This window comes from Sciurus vulgaris (assembly GCF_902686455.1).
Source record: "Sciurus vulgaris genome assembly, chromosome: 1".
In the NCBI taxonomy this organism is placed as follows: Eukaryota; Metazoa; Chordata; class Mammalia; order Rodentia; family Sciuridae; genus Sciurus; species Sciurus vulgaris.
In genome coordinates, this window is record NC_136461.1 from 108,065,841 (window position 1) to 108,084,437 (window position 18,597).

General features: G+C 37.9%; 1 protein-coding gene across 1 annotated transcript; it reads left to right on the forward strand.

Moving 5' to 3' along the window:
• Positions 1 to 615: 615 nt before the first annotated feature.
• Positions 616 to 17,329, forward strand: LOC306654249 (3 beta-hydroxysteroid dehydrogenase/Delta 5-->4-isomerase-like; the record flags this gene model as incomplete). The annotated part of the gene is made up of 3 exons (XM_079127612.1): positions 616 to 679; positions 6,970 to 7,092; positions 16,449 to 17,329. The coding sequence occupies 3 exons, from the start codon at positions 616 to 618 to the stop codon at positions 17,312 to 17,314; spliced, it is 1,053 nt and encodes a 350-aa protein (XP_078983738.1). The 3' UTR covers positions 17,315 to 17,329.
• Between the last annotated feature and the right edge of the window lie 1,268 nt (positions 17,330 to 18,597).

Sequence of the window (18,597 nt, forward strand, 5' to 3'; positions counted from 1 at the left end):
CAGACTACCAGCCTCAGAACGAACCCCTCTGGGAAAAATTCCTGGAGCAACAGAGAGTACCTCTAGGACTCTAGGCACAAAGCAGGACACCCATTTGGGGAAGTAACTGACCAACAATCTATGGATCCCAGAGGGTTTGGTTTGAAAAAACTGATTCATTTACTCAAATGGATTGTGACAGTAACATCCTTAGAAGCAGTGTGTTTGTTTTAAATGTACAGAATAAAAGAGCATATTTGGGTTCATGCAGGATACACAGCTCCAGTGAAACCATTGCAGATGGCTGTACCTGATGCAAAGCCACACTAGGTTATTTCCAAGGGAACAGATGGCCTGGGGAAATATAAAAAGCCACTGTACAATGGCTTTCATGCTGAGAACAGGACTTGCCACATCCCATAAAAATGCTGACTGGAGCAGCTCACATAAAGTAACTTTAATACTTCCTGTGCACATGTGTGGGACTAGATTCAGTATGACTGGGATATACACCCATTCATTAAGCTCATCACCCATGTCATGGGAGATGCTTTGGTTAGTGGGGACCCTCTACTTGGGCACCCTATTTGCTGTACCTGAGAAAGCATTTCAAATAGAATGTCTCTGCTTACCCTAATGCATCTTACAGATGCCAAGATAAACAAGAGGCTAATTAAGGAGAGAGTAGTGAAAAATGGAGGTAGAACTGTAAGATTCATCCCAGGGAAGGTGAACATTTTAAAATGGATTTTGAGAATTAAGATGGGTGTGGAAAATATTAAAGTAAAACACTTCAGGCCAAGGGAAGTGTCAAATAAAAGGGCTTATTGAGCCATTCCATACAAATGCTAGGCAGTAGAAAAAGGAACCAGGTCTTGGGCAGGTCTCACAACTACCAAGATCAGAACAAGTTGGGCCATGTCTGCCACTCCAGAGCTAAGACCATTGTATGGACTTTGGGGAAGGAACGTGCTGTGACCTCCACTGACCATAGATTAGCAGAACAATGCTTTCACAGGAGGTTTCAGGACAGGAGGAAAATCTGTTTGAAGAACTTGTTGAGTGTTCTGGATGGTAAACAGCTCCCAATGACTCCTTGATAGTAGTCTGCTTCCCTTTTGAGTCTAGGGCTTCAACATATGCTTAGGATTATGGAGCAGTTCCTTATTTGTTTTGTCCTAAGCTGTTATCTCAAAAACATTAAAAAATCTTTTACTCTCTTCCATTCTCTGGCCTAGTACTGAATTTAGACCATCTCAGAATTTGGGGTCTTATGAAAAACAGTGGTGAGTGTGAAAGTGGAAAATTGAAAAGGAGAGTTAAAAGTCTCTTCTCAGCAAAGTGTAAATCTTGAGCCAGTTACCAAGAAGTGGAGTGAATAAAATTGACATTGATGGGTTTAAAAATATAATACTGCCAAGAACTAGCTGTACCAGTAAAAAAGACTGGAAATATTGATTTCTTCCCAAAATATCAAAATTTATTGAATAATATTAAATTTATTAATTTATTTGTTTTTCAGTACATTCACAAATTAAACCACTTTCACCAGTTATAATTCACTGAAAACACACCTGGTTCACTTGGTATCAGGTACAAGGCAATCACATGTTCTTTTGTCTATTCCAATCTTAATATTAATTCTAATATTTCTCACACTAAAAGGCATATATGAAATTTTAAACAAATATATATATATATATATATATATATATATATATATATATATATATAAAGGGGGTTTAGACAGAGACAGAAAGAGAGAGCAAAAATGATTTAAGTTGGCCCATGGTTTCAGGTTGTCTTTGCATGCAAAGCAGAGAGCAGATGTGAGTGAAAAGTTTACTTTACGTTGTCACATAAGAATTTTAAGGAATGAGTTCTGCAGAGATGAAGTGAAAGACACAGGATAGCAGATTGTTTCAATAGCAGATTGTTTCAAAGTATCAATTTTAGGTGTCAGCATGAAGGTGTCATAGATGGTTATAAGGGGCAGGAGAGAGACCAGGCTATATATATGAAAAACCCAAATTGAATATCAAATTCAATGTTGAAAATTTGAAAACTTTTCCTTTAAAATATGGTACAAGAAAAGGGTGTCTACTTTCTTCCCCATTATTTGATATAATACTCAAAAATTTAGACAGGGTGATTAAGAAAGGAAAGGATATCAAAGGGATGAAAGTAGGAAAGGAAAAAAAATCAAATTCACTGTCTGCAGATGATATGATCCTGTACTTAGAAGATTCTAAAAGTTCCATCAGAAGACTGATAGACCTAATAAATAAATTCAGAAAAGGAACAGGTTACAGGATCAACTTAAAAAGTAAATAACTGTTCTAGACACCAAAAATGAATCTACTGAGCTAGAAATTGGGAAAATGACTTCATTCACAATAGCTTCAAGAAATTCCTAGGAATAAATCTAACCAAGGAGGTAAAATGAAATGAAAACTATGAAACCCTGAAGGAAGAAATCAAATGAAGCACAAGAAGGTGCAAAGACATCCCATAATCATGGATAGGCAAAAATAATATTGCTAAATTTACCATAATACCAAAAGCAATATACACATTCAATGCAATCCTCATCAAAATACCAATTCCATTTTTCACAGACAAGTACAAACATATCTGAAATTCAACTAGAAAAATAAAAGATGAAGAATAAGCAAAGCAATTCTAAGCAAAAAAAAAAAAAATGCAATTCTGGATGCATCACAATATCTGACTTCAGTCTGTACCACAGAGTATAGTAACCCCATGTTACTGGTGTAAAAATAGACAAATTGATCAATGGTACAGAACAAATGATGCCATTTGTAGCCCACACTGATACAGTCATCTGATCCTTGACAAACATGCCAAAAATATACATTGGAGAAAAGAGAGTTTTAAGTGGTGTTGGGAAAACTGTTTATCCATATGCAGAAGAATGAGACTAGATCCTAAAACATCACCCCGCACAAAACTTAAATCAAAATGCATAAAAACCTCAGAATTTGACCAGAAACTATACAAACCCTATGGGAAAACATAAGGTCAACCCTCCAACATATGGTTACAGATAGTGACTTTCTCAATAGTACCCCTGAAGCTCAGGATATAATGTCAAGATTTAATAAATGGGATGCCATCAACTTAAAATGCTTCTGCAGAACAAAGAAAACAATTATGAATGTGAAGAGAGAACCTTCAGAATGGGAGAAAATCTTTGCTACCTACTCATCTGACAGAAAATTAATATCCAGCATATGTAGAGAACTCAAAAAAGTTAACACCAAGAAACCAACAATGCAATTAATAAATGGGCAAATGAACTAAACAGACACATCTCGAAAGAAGAAATACAAATGGTGACCAACAAATGTATGAAAAAGCGTTCAACCTCTTTAGCAATTAGGGAAACACAAAAGAATTCATCTCACTCAAGTTAGAGTGGCAGCCATCACGAAAACAAACAATATCAATGCTGGAGAGACTCTGGAGGAAAAGGAAACATTTTATAGTGTTGGTGGAATTATAAATTAGTATAGCCACCGTGGAATTAAGAATGAAAGTTCCTCAAAAGACTACACATGGAACCATCACTTAACCCAGTAATGTCACTCTTCAGTCTTTATCCAAAAGAATTAAAGACAGCATAGTATAGCAATACATACATACCCATATATACTCTAGTAAGTGAGCTTGAAACTTGGAACCATAAGGCTCCTCCCAAGTCTATACTCATCAGCAGGAATCTGGATGGTATTTTCTTCAGGAGGCTGGATACTTATCTGTTCATAACTGGACAGGGTGGCAGTAGGCAGCCTCTGAACCTCTAGGACTCCATTTCTCCCATTTAGAGAATGCCATATCAGTTCTTTCCTCTGCTCACTATTCTTTACTGTAATGAAGGTATTGGTGTTTCAATCGGTGTGTAACATCAACACAGTATTATTCACCTGCAGCCTCCAGCACTTGGAGCCTGCCTCACACTGTTGTTCTGGATCTCTTTGTTCATTTTGTTCTCTTTTGCTCTGTTTTGGTGGTGTTGGGGAAGGTAAATGTGACAATTCATTTAGCATTTTTTGTAGAGGTGGTCGAAAATGCATGGAAAGTAACACTACATTTGAGTATCTAAGAAAGATATAGAAAGACATAGAGACAGAAAATGTAATAATGAGGACTTGTAGAACGTCTACTGAATGACCGACACAAAGTGGAAGCCAACATGACTGAATGTACATCTCCTGGACTCTACCTACACCTTTCTCACTATCCCCATTCTGTTCTTCAACCCACAAAGTAAAGGACAGCAAATTTGATTGAGCAACCCATGATCTGTGCTAAATTGGCTGCCCCTGGTAAAAGTATAACCGCAACACAGATGTCGCATATTACCACATGCTCCATCCCCAGATCCTCCAACAATCCTGTGGGAAGGCAGGAAAGGGAAAGTACCCACCTAGACAGAGAGGACCTTGAGGTGCAGCAAGGAGAGGAAACTGGTCCGATGTTATCTAATCACTCAGGAGCAGAGGCCAGGATAAAGACCCATCCCTGAGCCCCAGAGTGGCACTGGGTATGAATTGTGACACAGTGACACAGTGAGTCCTCAGTCTCTCTCTTGCCTTCCTTGATGGAAATAAGTCACCTGCCTCCATCCCCATTCCCTGGATTCTAGGGGTCTTCCTGTAGGAACAGACTTCCCAGAGGACACTCTCCTACAAAAAGTGGGCCTTTAATAGTACTTTTGGACCCGAGCCATTCCTTTGCTCTTCTCTGCTCCATTGGTCCACTTCAGTGGCCCATGTCCTCCCCTATTTGATTCATTATGGCCTGTAAAAAATGTTAATGTTTCACCAATATTAACTCTAAGTCCTATGTCTGAGCAATATTTGCAAATTAACATCTAATGACAGGAAAGGGCAATGCTCACCCTAAGGAATAGCCTCCTAATGGTCACAGTTCAGTGGGAGTGAAAGATAGGCAGGAGCTGGCAACATGGTACCAGAACAGAAACCAAGAGTGTCCATCCATTGCCAGGCACTATGTGATACCTTGACAGTATCAAGTCATTATTTCCCCATGACAGCCCTAGGTCATAGGAAACATTGTTACATTCCATTTCTACAAATAAGACAGGCACAGGGAAATTAATTAACTTGCCCAAGACTCCATAACTAGAATAAGCATTCAGAGTTTTAGAACAGGGGCTCTAACTACAGTAATTTAGCTCCTAAAGATAGCCCAATTACTTATCTCTGGACCTCCCTCCAATGCAGATCTTACCAGAAAAGTAACTGCCTAGTCTCTATACATAAAAGCAGGCCAAGACCTCAGTTTCTTGGACAAGGCAGAAACTATGACTTCATTTGAAGTACCCGATGTGTCTTCTCCCAGTTCTCAGGATCTCTGAGCATGGATGGCAGAAGGTCCCTTTTTCTTTGGGCTCTGAGTTTTACCACTATTACCTTTTAAGGCAACAGCAAAGGAGAGTAAGGAGCAGGTGCCAGGGACATAGCCAGCACAATGCTACTTTCATGAAAACCCACCTCCTTCCCCTTCCCTATCCTTTTGCCCTCCACTACAGAGTCTTCCTGGAGTTGCCTACAAGGATAAGCATTCTGGAGGACAAACAAATGCAGCAGAGGATTAAAGAAACAAGCAGTTCTAATCATATCGAAGGAAGAATCATCATTAAACCTGAATTTTCCCCTCAGATTGTCCCTCCTGCTATTCTAGAACATGGAGGCCAAATTTCAGTTCAGTTGACTTCCCCATACTCTCACTCAAAAAAGTTGATTCTAAACAATTGGTTCTGTCCTTGGGCTGCATGGAAAAGTGACCATGGCTTGAAGGTAGAATCAGAATGGAATCTTTGCTAGAAGTATGTCTTAGAGCTCTCCCTTATTTCTCTGAGCCTCACTCTCCTCCCCTACACAGGAGACAGGGACACTCCACGAGATAGTGAGGAAAGGAAGGACGCAGAGTAGAATTGTGTGCAAATTATAAAGCACAATCAAGTGTAGGATATTGATGCAGACAGCATGCAGCACAGTGTGGACTTCATGTACTAATTTGAGGTGACAATGTTACTGACAGTGATTCCTGGAGACTGAAGACAAGCTTGAAGACACTGATGTTGTGCCCAGTGCCCAACACTAAATGGTTACAAGGGCAGTCCCTTGGAGACTGATTCATTTTCAGGACTGATGTTTGCTTTTGATTATATCTTATAAGAGATGTTCCAATAAATCCATCATAGGAGCCCATCTCAAGCTCACTGATAAGGGCTCCACTGTTCTCCTAATCACATGAGCAGCAAACACCTGGTATGATGTAATCTTTTCTGCCCAACTCTGATTCGGGCAGTACCAGCACCTGTCAGGGGAAGCCTGATATTCTTACTTTGTAGGTCTCCCTCCTCTTCTCCCACTGTTGGGACTTAGACACTCCTCATGGGGTCTGGAGCAGAGACATACCTGTTAACCTGTTACTCACCCTACCCTCTCTTACACTCCATAGCTGTGCATTTGAAATGATGAAACCAGGTTTAGCATCCTATGCCACACTCTACATCTGCTTCTCCATCAATTCCAAGTCCATAAATGATTCTTTATTCCTATAAAATTAAATTCTAATTTCCCCCTCAAGTCCAGATCCTCACAACCTCCCCATTCTTCTTAATGGAATTGATAAACTTCCCATGAATCTATTTGAATAATTGTTGAGCTGTCTACTCAGTTTCACTTTCGAAACTAGAATGTGATTAAAAACAGTCATTTTTTTTCTTTCTGAGTAAATGCTACATGTTCTGATTTCTGTGCATTTCTTTACTTGTTTGTTTGTTTGTTTGTTTTTCATGGAAATCATCTCTCACTAACACTCTCCCTCCCATCTCTGATGGTCCTTGAAGATACAGGTCACAGTCTTCTTATGACATTTCCAAGCCCATCCCAAATACTTCCTAATCACCTGCCTAATCACCTTGTGTTCCCACAGGTTTGCAGACAAAGATCAAGGTGACATTGTTGGAAGGAGACATTTTGGATGCCCAGTGCCTGAGGAAAGCCTGCCAAGGGATCTCAGTTGTCATTCATACAGCTGCTATTATTGATATCTTGGGTATCAGTCAGAGAGACCATCATGAATGTCAATCTTAAATGTAGAGAGGCCTGGGATGACATGGAGTAGGTGGAACTGTGGGTGGCAAAGGAAGATGAGGAGGGGTAAAGAAGCCCCACCATGGTAACCTGCTGTTCTCTGGCCCAGGTATCTTTTTTCACCTATCCCAGATAACAAAGCTCAGGGCTGTTATTCTTAGGATTTTATGTGAGGAACCAAAGGCTGAAATGTGGCAAGGTCCCACAATTAATTAGTAGAAAAATGGGAACTTAAACTCACATATGTATGGTTCATCTGCCATGAACCTCTTGCTACTGTTTCTTCTTTCCAAACTTACCTGATTCTAAATCCAAATTATTTTTTGTTTGTTCTTATTAGATATGCATGACAGTAGCGTGTATTTTGATATACTCCACATACATGTAGTATAACTTACCATTCTTGTGGTTGTACATGATATAGAGTTTCACTGGTGTATATTCATATATAAACCTATCAAAGTTATGTCCAATCCAATCTACTCTTTACTTTTCCAATCCCCACTCCTGTCCCTTCATTCCCCTTTTTCTAGTCCATTGAAATTATGTTCTTCCCTCCCCCACTTACTGTGTATTAGCATCCACATAGCAAAGAGAACATTTGGCCTTTTGATTTTTGGTAGTCACCTTATTTCACTTAGCATGATACTTTCTAGTTCCATTCATTTACTGGAAAATGCCATAATTTCATTCTTCTTTATAGCTGAGTAGTATTTCATTGTGTACATATACCTGCCACATTTTCTTCATCCATTCGTCTATTGAAGAGCACTTACATTGTTTCCATAACTTAGCTCCTATGAATTGAGCTGCTATAAACATGTTGTGACCATGTAACTATAGTATACTTATTTTAAGTCCTTTGCATATATCCCAAGGAGTGGGCTATCTGGGTCAAATGCTTGTTCCATCCCTACTTTTTGAGGAATTTTCATGCTGCTTTCCAGAGAGGTTGCAGCAATATGCATTTCACCAGCAATATATGAGTGTACCTTTTCTCCCACATCCTTGCCAACATTAATTGTTACTTATATTTTTTTTCATTTTTTAATAAACACACAGAAAAACAGCACTTTGTTTAATAAATGTATACAAAATTTTATTTTGAAATTTGCAAACACAGTACATATACAAATACTTTGACTTAATTACATGAACAAACCGCAGTCTCAAAATCTTTCTAAAATCAATCATACATAAAATACCAGGTTTCTGAAGGGGTATATAGAAAGCATATACAATTTTTTAAAATGTGATATGGCTTATTAAATAGCATATTAATTTAGAGAAGCATAAACTTACTAGATGCACAATATCTTTCAGGTGGAAAACTGACATACTGACACATTTCAATTTTGTGTTATATTTATTTCCAAGTATTCTTAATTGCACTATTTAAATGGATACTATCATAGATTTAACTAAGAATGTCTCCATAAATGTTTTGCAATATTAACAAAAAACATGAAATGTTTGTTGGTTACCACAACATGATTGGAAGAGCAGTTAAAACCCCTTGTAGGTAGGTGAGAACTCAATGAGTGACTGGCCAAAGGGCACTCATATAATTCAACACCCAAAAATTACCACACAATTTCTTCTAATTTGCATGTTCCAACACATAAATAATACATTTAATTGGCAATCTGTAAATCAAATCTGAAGCCCTAACTTAACAGGATTCAGATAGATCTGGAGTTAGGATCTGAACACTATTTTGGCCATAGTGATATTAAGCTTCATCAGTCATCTGGAGATCAGACTTGCATCCCTTCAAACAGCATATAGCGAGGTATCACTGTTCATTTATAACAATTCTTGGTTCAAAGACGAACTCAACCAAGCTCATATTCTTGATAATTGCCATTCTAACTGGAGTGAGATAAACTCTCAGTGGAATTTTCATTTGCATTTCTTGAATTGCTAAAGATGTTGAACATTTCTTCAAATATTTGTTGACAGATCATATTTCTTCTCCTGTAAAGTCCCTTTTCAGTTCTTTTGCCCATTGGCTGATTGACTTATTTGAGGGTTTTTTGATGTTAAGTTTTTCATGTTCTTAATATATCCTGGAAATTAATGCTCTCTCTGAGCTGCAGGTGGCAAAGATTTTCTCCCATTCTGTAAGCTCTCTATTCATGTTCTTGATGGTTTCCTTTGCTGTGAAGAAGCTTTACTTAGATACCACCCCATTTATTGATTCTTGATTTTACTTCTTGTGCTTTAAGAGTTTTGTTGAGGAATTTGGTTCTGAAACTGACATGATGGAGATTTGAACCTACATTTTCTTCTAATAGGTGCAGGGACTCTAGCCTAATGCCTAGGTGCTTGATCCACTTTAACTTGAGTTTTGTGCAGGATGAGAGATAGGACCTTCCTTTCATTTTGCTACATATGAAACGTCAGTTTTCCCAGCATCATTTGTGGAAGAGATTATCTTTTCTTTAATGTATGTTTATGTCACCTTTGTCTGGTTTGGGATAGCTGTATTCATATGGGTACATGAGTCTTTTATTCTGTTCCAGTGTTCTTCATGTCTGTTTTGCTGCCAGTACCATGCCATTTTGGTATAGCTCTGTAATATAATCTAAGACTGGAATTATGATGCTTTCTGCTTCACTTTTCTTGTTGAGGATTGCTGTGGCTATTCAAGGCCTCATATTTTTCCAAATGAACTTCATGAAGGCCTTTGCTGTTTCTATGAAGAACACCATTAGGATTGCAATAGGAATTGTATTAAATCTGAATAGTGCTTTGGTAGTATGACCATTTTGAGAGTATTAATTCACCTCTCCAAGAACGTGGGAGATCTGTCCATGTTTTAATCTTCATTTTCCTTCTTTAGTGCCTGGAGATTTCATTGCAGTGGTCTTTTACCATTTTGTTAGATTGTTTCCTAAATGTTGTATTTTTTTGAGGCCATTGTGATTGTGATACTTTTCCTAATGTCTCTATCAGTTGATTCATCACTTTGTACAGGAATGCAATTGATACATGGGTGTTGATTTTATATCCTACTACTTTGCTAAATTCATTTATGAGTTACCTAAAAGTTTATTGGTGAAGTGTTTGGAACTTCTAAATATTGAATCGTGTCATCATCAAATATGAATAGTTTGAGTTCTTCTTTTCCTATTCATATCCCTGCAATGTTTTTCTTCTAATTGTTCTAGCTCTAGTTTCATGGACTATATTGAATAGAAGTAGGGGAAAAAAGGCATTCTTGTCTTGTTCCAGTTTTTAGAGGGAATGTTTTCAATTTTTCTCCATTTAGAATGATGTTGGTCATAGGTTCAATGTGTACAGCTTTTACAATGTTGAGATATGTTCCCACTGTCCCTAGTTTTTCTAGTGTTTTGAATATGAAATGATGCTATATTTTGTCAAATTCTTTTTCTGTATCTATTGATATAATCATATTATTCTTATCTCTAAGACTACTGATGTGATAAATTATATTTATTGATTTCCATACCTTGAACCAACCTTGCATCCCTGAAATGAACCCCACTTGATCACAGTGCACTGTCTTTTTAATACGTTTTTGTATGAGATTTTCCAGTATTTTATTAAGAATTTTTGCATCTATCTTCATCAAGTACATTGGTTCAAAGTTTTCTTTCCTTTATTTGTCTTTGTCTGGTTTTGGTATCAGGGTAATACTAACTTTGTGGAATCAATACGTAAGCATTCCCTCCCTTTTCGTTTCATGTCTTCTACTACATTTGATGTTCGTTTGCTCTTCTTTTTCTAGGGATTTGGGATGTAATGTTAGGTTATTTATTTGTTGACTTTTCTATTCTTTTAATGAATGAGCTCAATGCAATGAACTTTCCTCTTAGCACTGCCTTCATAGTGTCAGAATATTTTGGTATCTCACTATTCTCATTTATCTTGAAGTAGTTTTTTATTTCTTCCCTAATTTTTTATGCTACCCATTAGTCATTCAATAGTGAATTCTTTAGTCTCCAGGTATTAGAGTAACTTCTATTTTTTTTATTCTATCATTGATTTCTAATTGCATTCCATTATAATCTAATAGAAAGCAGGGTATTATCTCCATCTTTTGTATTCACTCATAGTTGCTTTGTGGCCAAAGATATGACCTATTTTAGAGAAGGATTCATATATTACTGAGAAGAAAGTGTATTCAGTCATTAATGGATGAAATATTCTATATATGTCTGTTAAGTCTAAATTTTTTTTTTTTTTTTTTGGCAGTGATGGGGATTGAACACAGGGCCTTGTGCTTGCAAGGCAAGCACTCTACAAACAGAGCTATATTCCCAGTCCTAAATCAATTGCAGTTTTTAGTTCTATAATTTATTTATTTAATTTTTGTTTTGAGGAAAAATCCAGTAGTGAGAGATTTATGTTAAAGTCACCCAGTAATTTTGTGTTGTGGTCTATTTGATTCTTAAAATTGAGAAGGTTTGCTTCATGTACATAGATACTCCACTGTTTGGGGCATAAATATTTATGGTTGTTTTATCTAAAGAATAAATATAAGATTTATCAGGATAGATGAAGTCTTAGAAATATAAATCAAAGGAATGCACAATCTTTTCAATGAAATACATTTAATTCCCTTAAACAGTATGATCTGTCCCTTCTGATTAACTTTGACTTGAAGACCACTTCATCTGATATGAAGATAGAAATCCCTGCTTGTTTATGAGATCCAAATGAATAATATGTTTTTTTCCCATACTTTTACTTTCAGTCTCTGGATGTCATTGTCTATGAGGTGAGTCTCTTGGAGACTGCATGTTTTTGGGTCTTGAGTTTTAATCCAAATTGCCAGTCTATGTGTTTTGATTGATGAGTTTAGGCCATTTATATTTATTATTTGAAATGCTTTTTATATCCTTTCATTTTGATTTATTTCTGGTTTTTTACTTTGAATTACCTCCTCCTTTGATTGACTATTCTTCTAGTATAGTTCCTCCCTTTGCTGGTTTTGAGTATGTTTCTTATTGCCTGCTTTCTAGTTGTAAATTCTTTAAACATTTGTTTATCATGGAAGGTTTTTATTTCATCATCAATTCTGAAGCTTAATTTGCTGGATAAAGAATTCTTGGCTGACATCCATTTTCTTTCAGAGCTTTGTATATACTATTTCAAGACCTCCTAGCTTTGAGGGTGGGTTGAGAAATCAGCTGAGATTCAGATCAGTTTCCCAGTAAAAGTGACCTGTCATTTTTCTCTGGCAGTCTTTAAATTTCTATCTTTATTCTGTATGTTAGGCATTTTCATATAATGTGCTTTGGTGTAGGTCTGTTTTAATTTTGTACATTTGGGATCATGTAAGCCTCTTTATTTGATTTTCCATTTCATTCTTCAGGTTTGGGAAATTTTCTGATATTATTTCATTGAAAAGATTGCACATTCCTTTGATTTGTATCTCCAAACCTTTCTCTATCCTGATAAGTCTTATATTTGTCCTTTTTATATTATTGAATATTTCTTGAACATTCTGTTCATGGTCTCTCAACATCTTTTCTAAATGGCAAACTTTATTTTTGAGATTACATATTTTGTCTTCATTGCCTGAAACTCTATCTTCCAAGTTGTCTTTGTTGGTAATGCTTTCCATTGAATCATTTTGGTTACTGATCCCTTCATTTCAAGGATTTCTGCTTGATTTGTTTTCAGAATCTCTATCTTTTTATTGAAGTTATCTTTTATTTCCTATATTATCTCTTTGATTTAATTTCTTACAACATATTTACCTCATAGATAGATTAAATTATACATTATGAACTCCTTCTCTGATATTTCTTCCACTGAGATGTTGATTTACCCTGTTATTGAAATACCTTGGTTTCTTTGGAGTGATTTGTTCTCTAGATTTTCATGTTGATTGTGTGTCTACCCTTATAGCCCTATGGATCTGAGGTGATAGTGATTCTACCCTGTGGACTTGAAGTGTCCCTGAATGTTTCCACTACATCACCATTTGGTGGAGACTAATAATAACAATAACCAACATAAACAATATGCAGCTTTAAATAAAATATTTTCTCCTATGATATCTATAATGTTAATGTATGTCACAATCAACAGAAATGATATTGTCACTTATTACCTACAATAAAAAGAATAATTTACAAAAGCATTTACAATTTTGAATGGTGGACAGGGATAGAACAGAGGTGATGTAGGGTGTGATGTTTATGATGGTGGAAAAGAGAAAATAGGAGTAAAAATTTAAAGGATGAGTGAAATAGAGAACAATAGAGGGAGGCTGTTAGCAGAAGAAAAGAGAGAAAGAGAATGACAGGAAACATAAAAGTGACAAAAATGTCTATGTGTATACATACATATTCTATATATATCTATATATATACATATATACATATTATATAATATATATGAGGTAAAAAGTTTTAAATTAAAAGTGAAATAAAGAATTCAAAAGAAAACTGAAATAAAAGAACCAAATATTTTAGTTCTCAAAATACTGATCCATGAAAAATAACTGGTTTCAAAAATGCTAGAAATGAGAAGAAAACAAATATGATTATGCATAAATGTCCATTAACCATTAAGGTCACAATTAAATGAAGAAAAAACAAAAACATTGATGAAAAGTTAAAGAACTTTTTTTTGTTGAAGTTCAAAAGATTCTCAGCTTCCCTTCACTGCACTCTTCTGTAAGTTCATCTGCTTCCCCCTCAGGATGGGGATTGCTGGAGTAAGAGTTAATTCCCTAGGCAGAACTCCTGGAGGCAGGGTTTAGGTTTAGGTATGCTCCAGCTCCTTCACTGAATGCCAATTTGTTTAGCAATTTAAATCAGCACACCTCCAAGGCCCTGCAATTGGGGGTCCATGCTGGAAGACCGCACCATGAGGATCTCCCCTGGGTACTATTACTTCACCTACAAACCCCATATTTTTCTGATCTTGGATTCAGTCTTTAATCTCAATCTCTCCCACCCCTGCCCTTTTGAATTCCTGGCCAGGAACATCTCTCCCAGCTTGTCCTGCAAGCAACAAGATTGGAGGGGGGAAACCTGGTGGGTTTCCACAAACAGTAGTACTTTGTGTAAACTTCTCTCCATGTTTGATTCTCTCCTGGTCATGTAGGCACTGTCCTTCTCATGCAGTGTGTTTCCTAGGCCGTGTTTTGGGCCAGCCTTCAGTTTGCCAGGAATTGGCTCCCTCTGCTGTGGGCCTCAAAGTTGTGGTTGCAAACAGATCTTTCCTCCATCCTCCAAACACAGCCAGGAGAGATGTTACTTTTTCCCCATACAAGGATGTTTTCCAGGGTGCCTTTCAGTTTAGTTAAGCAATGTCTTTGATCTCTAAACTCTCCATACACAGACATGCTTCAGGACTCCTAAAAATGCAGGTTTCTTTAATTCCCTGATCCCTCCACTTTGCTCACAGAGGGACATTCTGGCTGGTGCTGCTGGAGACTTCTTCCTTATTTTATATATCCAACTTCCTGAGTCTCAGATTTGCTTTGCATGTCCAGTATTAAATTCCAATAAAGTGCCCCCATTTTTCTCGCCTGACCGAGGAGCTTCCTATCTCCTTTCTTGGTTTCTTGCCATGGATCAAAGAAGAAAGCAACATTCTCTATTTCATGACCTTGAAACCTCTCACTACAAATTCTTGAGATCCATCCACCCCTGTTTCCCTGGGCCAGAAGAGACCTTGAAGTTTTCTCCTACTTCATGCTTCTAAGTCTTCAATCAGGGCTGATGAGAACACCCAGAGCCCTCCTCAGGAAAGGCTTCCTCTCCAGAAAACTGGCAAAGCTGGCTCACAAAGGTCTGCTAAGAGAGAACAACCCAGCATACCACAACCCATGATATTTTTAAACAATGATCATTTTCCACTCTCCATAATCCTACCTCTTCAGCTCACTGAGTTCACTGTTGTGAAGCAGGTCCTATACAAGTGCCCAAAATAACACTTGCATATATCAGTATTTCCAAATACCTTTTATAAAGCTACCACAAGGTACTTTTGAGTCCCCAGTCATTACAAGAATACAACTATTTTCCTACATAACAACATGCTGACCACCCACAAGGTAAGATAATCCAGGACTTAACAAAAGTTTCATTGGTACTCCTGTCTACTCTCTGCTTCTGTTTCAACAATAGATGTGAAATGAAAAAGGAAGTGTTGGAGGCACAAATCACAAATATGCTGTCAACATTGCCTGCTGGTTAACATTTTCTCTAATATATGAATTAATTTTTGTAACAAGTTAGGCTCTTTCTCCAGATAAGCAAGTTGCACAAGCACTTTAAAAGGGAAAATAAAAGAAAAAGTAAACCTGCCAAAAAGATATTATTCCTTCTTCAAAACAAGAAACTCTGCATCATCTCCAAGACCTGCAGGTCTATTCTGTTACAGGGATTCCACACAATGACAATATTATATGTCTTCCCAGCAGAAAGTTCATGCTACTTTTTGGTTTCAGTGAGGCTCGATAGTAAAGTCCAGTGTGGAACTCCAAAAAATTAAGTAAAGGGAATGATTTTCACCCCTACTGCTTATAACTAGGCAAAGAGAATGATAGAAAGACTTTAGAGTGGGCTTTTAAAGAACACACAGTCAGGAATAGGATCTGGGTCTCCAGCACCTCCCCCAACTCAATAACCAATTGCTCAGTGACCAAAAAATTTCCATGTTATAAAGTGTTTTTTAATCCTCAGCAAATGTGAAACATGGCAACACTGTAATATCTGTTTAACAGGGTATGTCATCTATAAACAACCATTTATGAGCTCATTTCATGTGAAATTCCAACCATTCTTGAGAGTATGAGCTCCTGAGTTTTTAGATTTGAAAGTCTTATCTTTAATGAAATGATATGCAAGAAAAAGACTGATTGACTCATTGGCTGATTTTTTTGATAATTCTGGGAACCAAACCCAGGTCCCAGAGCATGCTAAACAAGCGCTCTACCCCAGTTATATCCCAAGAACAAATGGCAATATGGTAACATCCACATGGCAAAATATTAACTGGAAACTCTATGCTCATTTCCAGAATCAAAATACACACACACACACACACACACACACACACACACAATGGAAACACACATATTGGAAAAGACAGTTTATGACCCTGAAAGGCAAAAACTTATCATTACAGATCACAGATGTCAGATTCCTTTCTACAGTTTTTCCCAAGACTTTAGCATTGCAGTTGTGAATTTAGGGACAGAGAAAAATACACATGAATCAGGAGTAAATCCCTCCATTGTGCTAACAGATAGAGATGAATGTGACTCTATGATCATGGTGCCTTAGGGTTATTTCCTAACACGGACATCTTACTCCCCATGTGCAGGTACCCGACTCCTGTTGGAGGCCTGCATCCAAGCTAGTGTGCCAGTCTTCATCTACACCAGCTCAGTAGCTGTGGCTGCACCTAACTCCTATAAAGAGATCATCCAGAATGGTCACGAGGAAGAGCATCATGGAACTACATGGACTGCTCCATACCCATACAGCAAAAAGCTGGCTGAGAAGGCTGTGCTGGCAGCTAACGGGAGCACTCTGAAAAATGGGGGCACCTTGTGGACTTGTTCTTTAAGGCCCATGTACATCTATGGGGAAGGAAGCCCTGTACTTTCTCATCTTGTGGTGGAGACCCTCAGAAACAATGGGATCCTGAGAGGAGTAGGCAAGCATTCTGAAGTCAATCCAGTCTATGTGGGCAACGTGGCCTGGGCACACATTCTGGCCTCCAGGAGCCTGCGGGACCCCAAGAAGGCTGCAAGCATTGGAGGACAGTTCTACTACATCTCAGATGACACACCTCACCAAAGCTATGATGACTTAAATTACAACCTGACCAAAAAATGGGGCTTCCAGCCTGATTCCAGGCAGAGCCTTCCTCTCTCTCTGATGTACTGGCTTGCCTTCCTGCTGGAGGCAATGAGCGTCTTCCTGAGTCCCATTTACAAATATCAGCCCCCCTTTGACCGCTATTTACTGACATTAACAAATAGTGTGTATACCTTCTCCTATAAGAAAGCTCAGCGAGATCTGGGTTATAAGTCTTTAAACACCTGGGAAGAAGCCAAAGAGAAAACTGTGGAGTGGATTGGTTCACTAGTGGGAAAAACACAAGTGAGCACTGAGGAAAAAGGCTCACTGATGGGCAGATGGCAGGGATGGGGACCTTGGTTTTTGTCAGGAGCTATATGTTGAGTTCCTCCAAATGGTTCCCTCTAGAAAGTGACAAATGAAGCATCCCAGGTTTGGCTGCCTCCCTTTCACACAATAGTCAGTTTGTTGATTTCCTCTGACCTCATTATTCTATTTCCTTTTTCCAATGCTAAAGCTTTTCCTTTCCTTGGTCATCTCCCATTTCTTCATAAAGCTTAATGAAAAGACCAATAAATGTTTTTAACACATACCAGGTGAAAGGGCGTTTCTATGAATTACAATTTCCTATTTTCCTTCTTCCCCTAGGTATATCCACCTCTGGTTCAAAAACAGAGTGGAACAGGAGTGGAAAAAGCAAGGATAAGGCCTGAATGGATCCTCAGACTGACTGCAGCCTACAAGTTTCAGGTACATACTGAACTCCTTCACTAGGTTCCACAGATCAAACCCAGGTGGAGTTGCTCATGCTGAAGCTCCACACCACAAGTTGAAAATAAATTCTTCATTCCAACCTCCAAGAAATCAGCAAGGAGACCCTGACCACATTCTCACACAGGTCAAGTATACTTGCCAGAACAAAGAAGGGCACATTGCTTTCACACTCACAAGGCAAGAACCTTTGAAATATCCAATCTGACTTTTGTTTTCTGATTTTGTTTCCTTTAGACACTTCACATCTAAAAGCCACCTCCTGTCCTATGTCCACTGAACATCTAAAGTTCAATATGCTTTACTTGATTCTACAACCACAAGGAAAACCAAGGCAGATGCATAAACTTAGTCTGCTACAAGTTTGCATTTTGACACCTAGGAAAACACAAATCACAAATTCAGTTGATTTGGATTATCATTAAGATATATTGTATTCCTATGTTCTGAAGGATAAAGGGAGAAAAAAATCTTTAGGAACCACTTGCAACATCCATACCAACTGATAGAGCAGCTTGCATGTGGTGCAGTGCCAGTTAGGGTAATGTAACAGAATATTTGTTAGTCACCTCAGTTTCCCAAAGAACAAGAATAAGTCTACCACACTCTGATGAGGTCTACACACCTTCAACATTTCTAGTCCAGTAGCACAGGAAATAAAGGTAAGACGTGGGATCTGGGAAACACCTTCACTATTCTTTTTAGCCCAGTGATTCCTGTCATAGAAAACTGAGGCATTTTCACAAACCTCGGACATTTTCTCCAAAAGGCAGACAAGGGTGAGCCGAGAAAGGGACGTGGATATTGAATTGTATGGTTGCCTCCACTCCATAAGCTTAAGGCCTCATAATGCTTGGGACAACAGGGTCTTCCATTCCTACTTGACACTGACACAG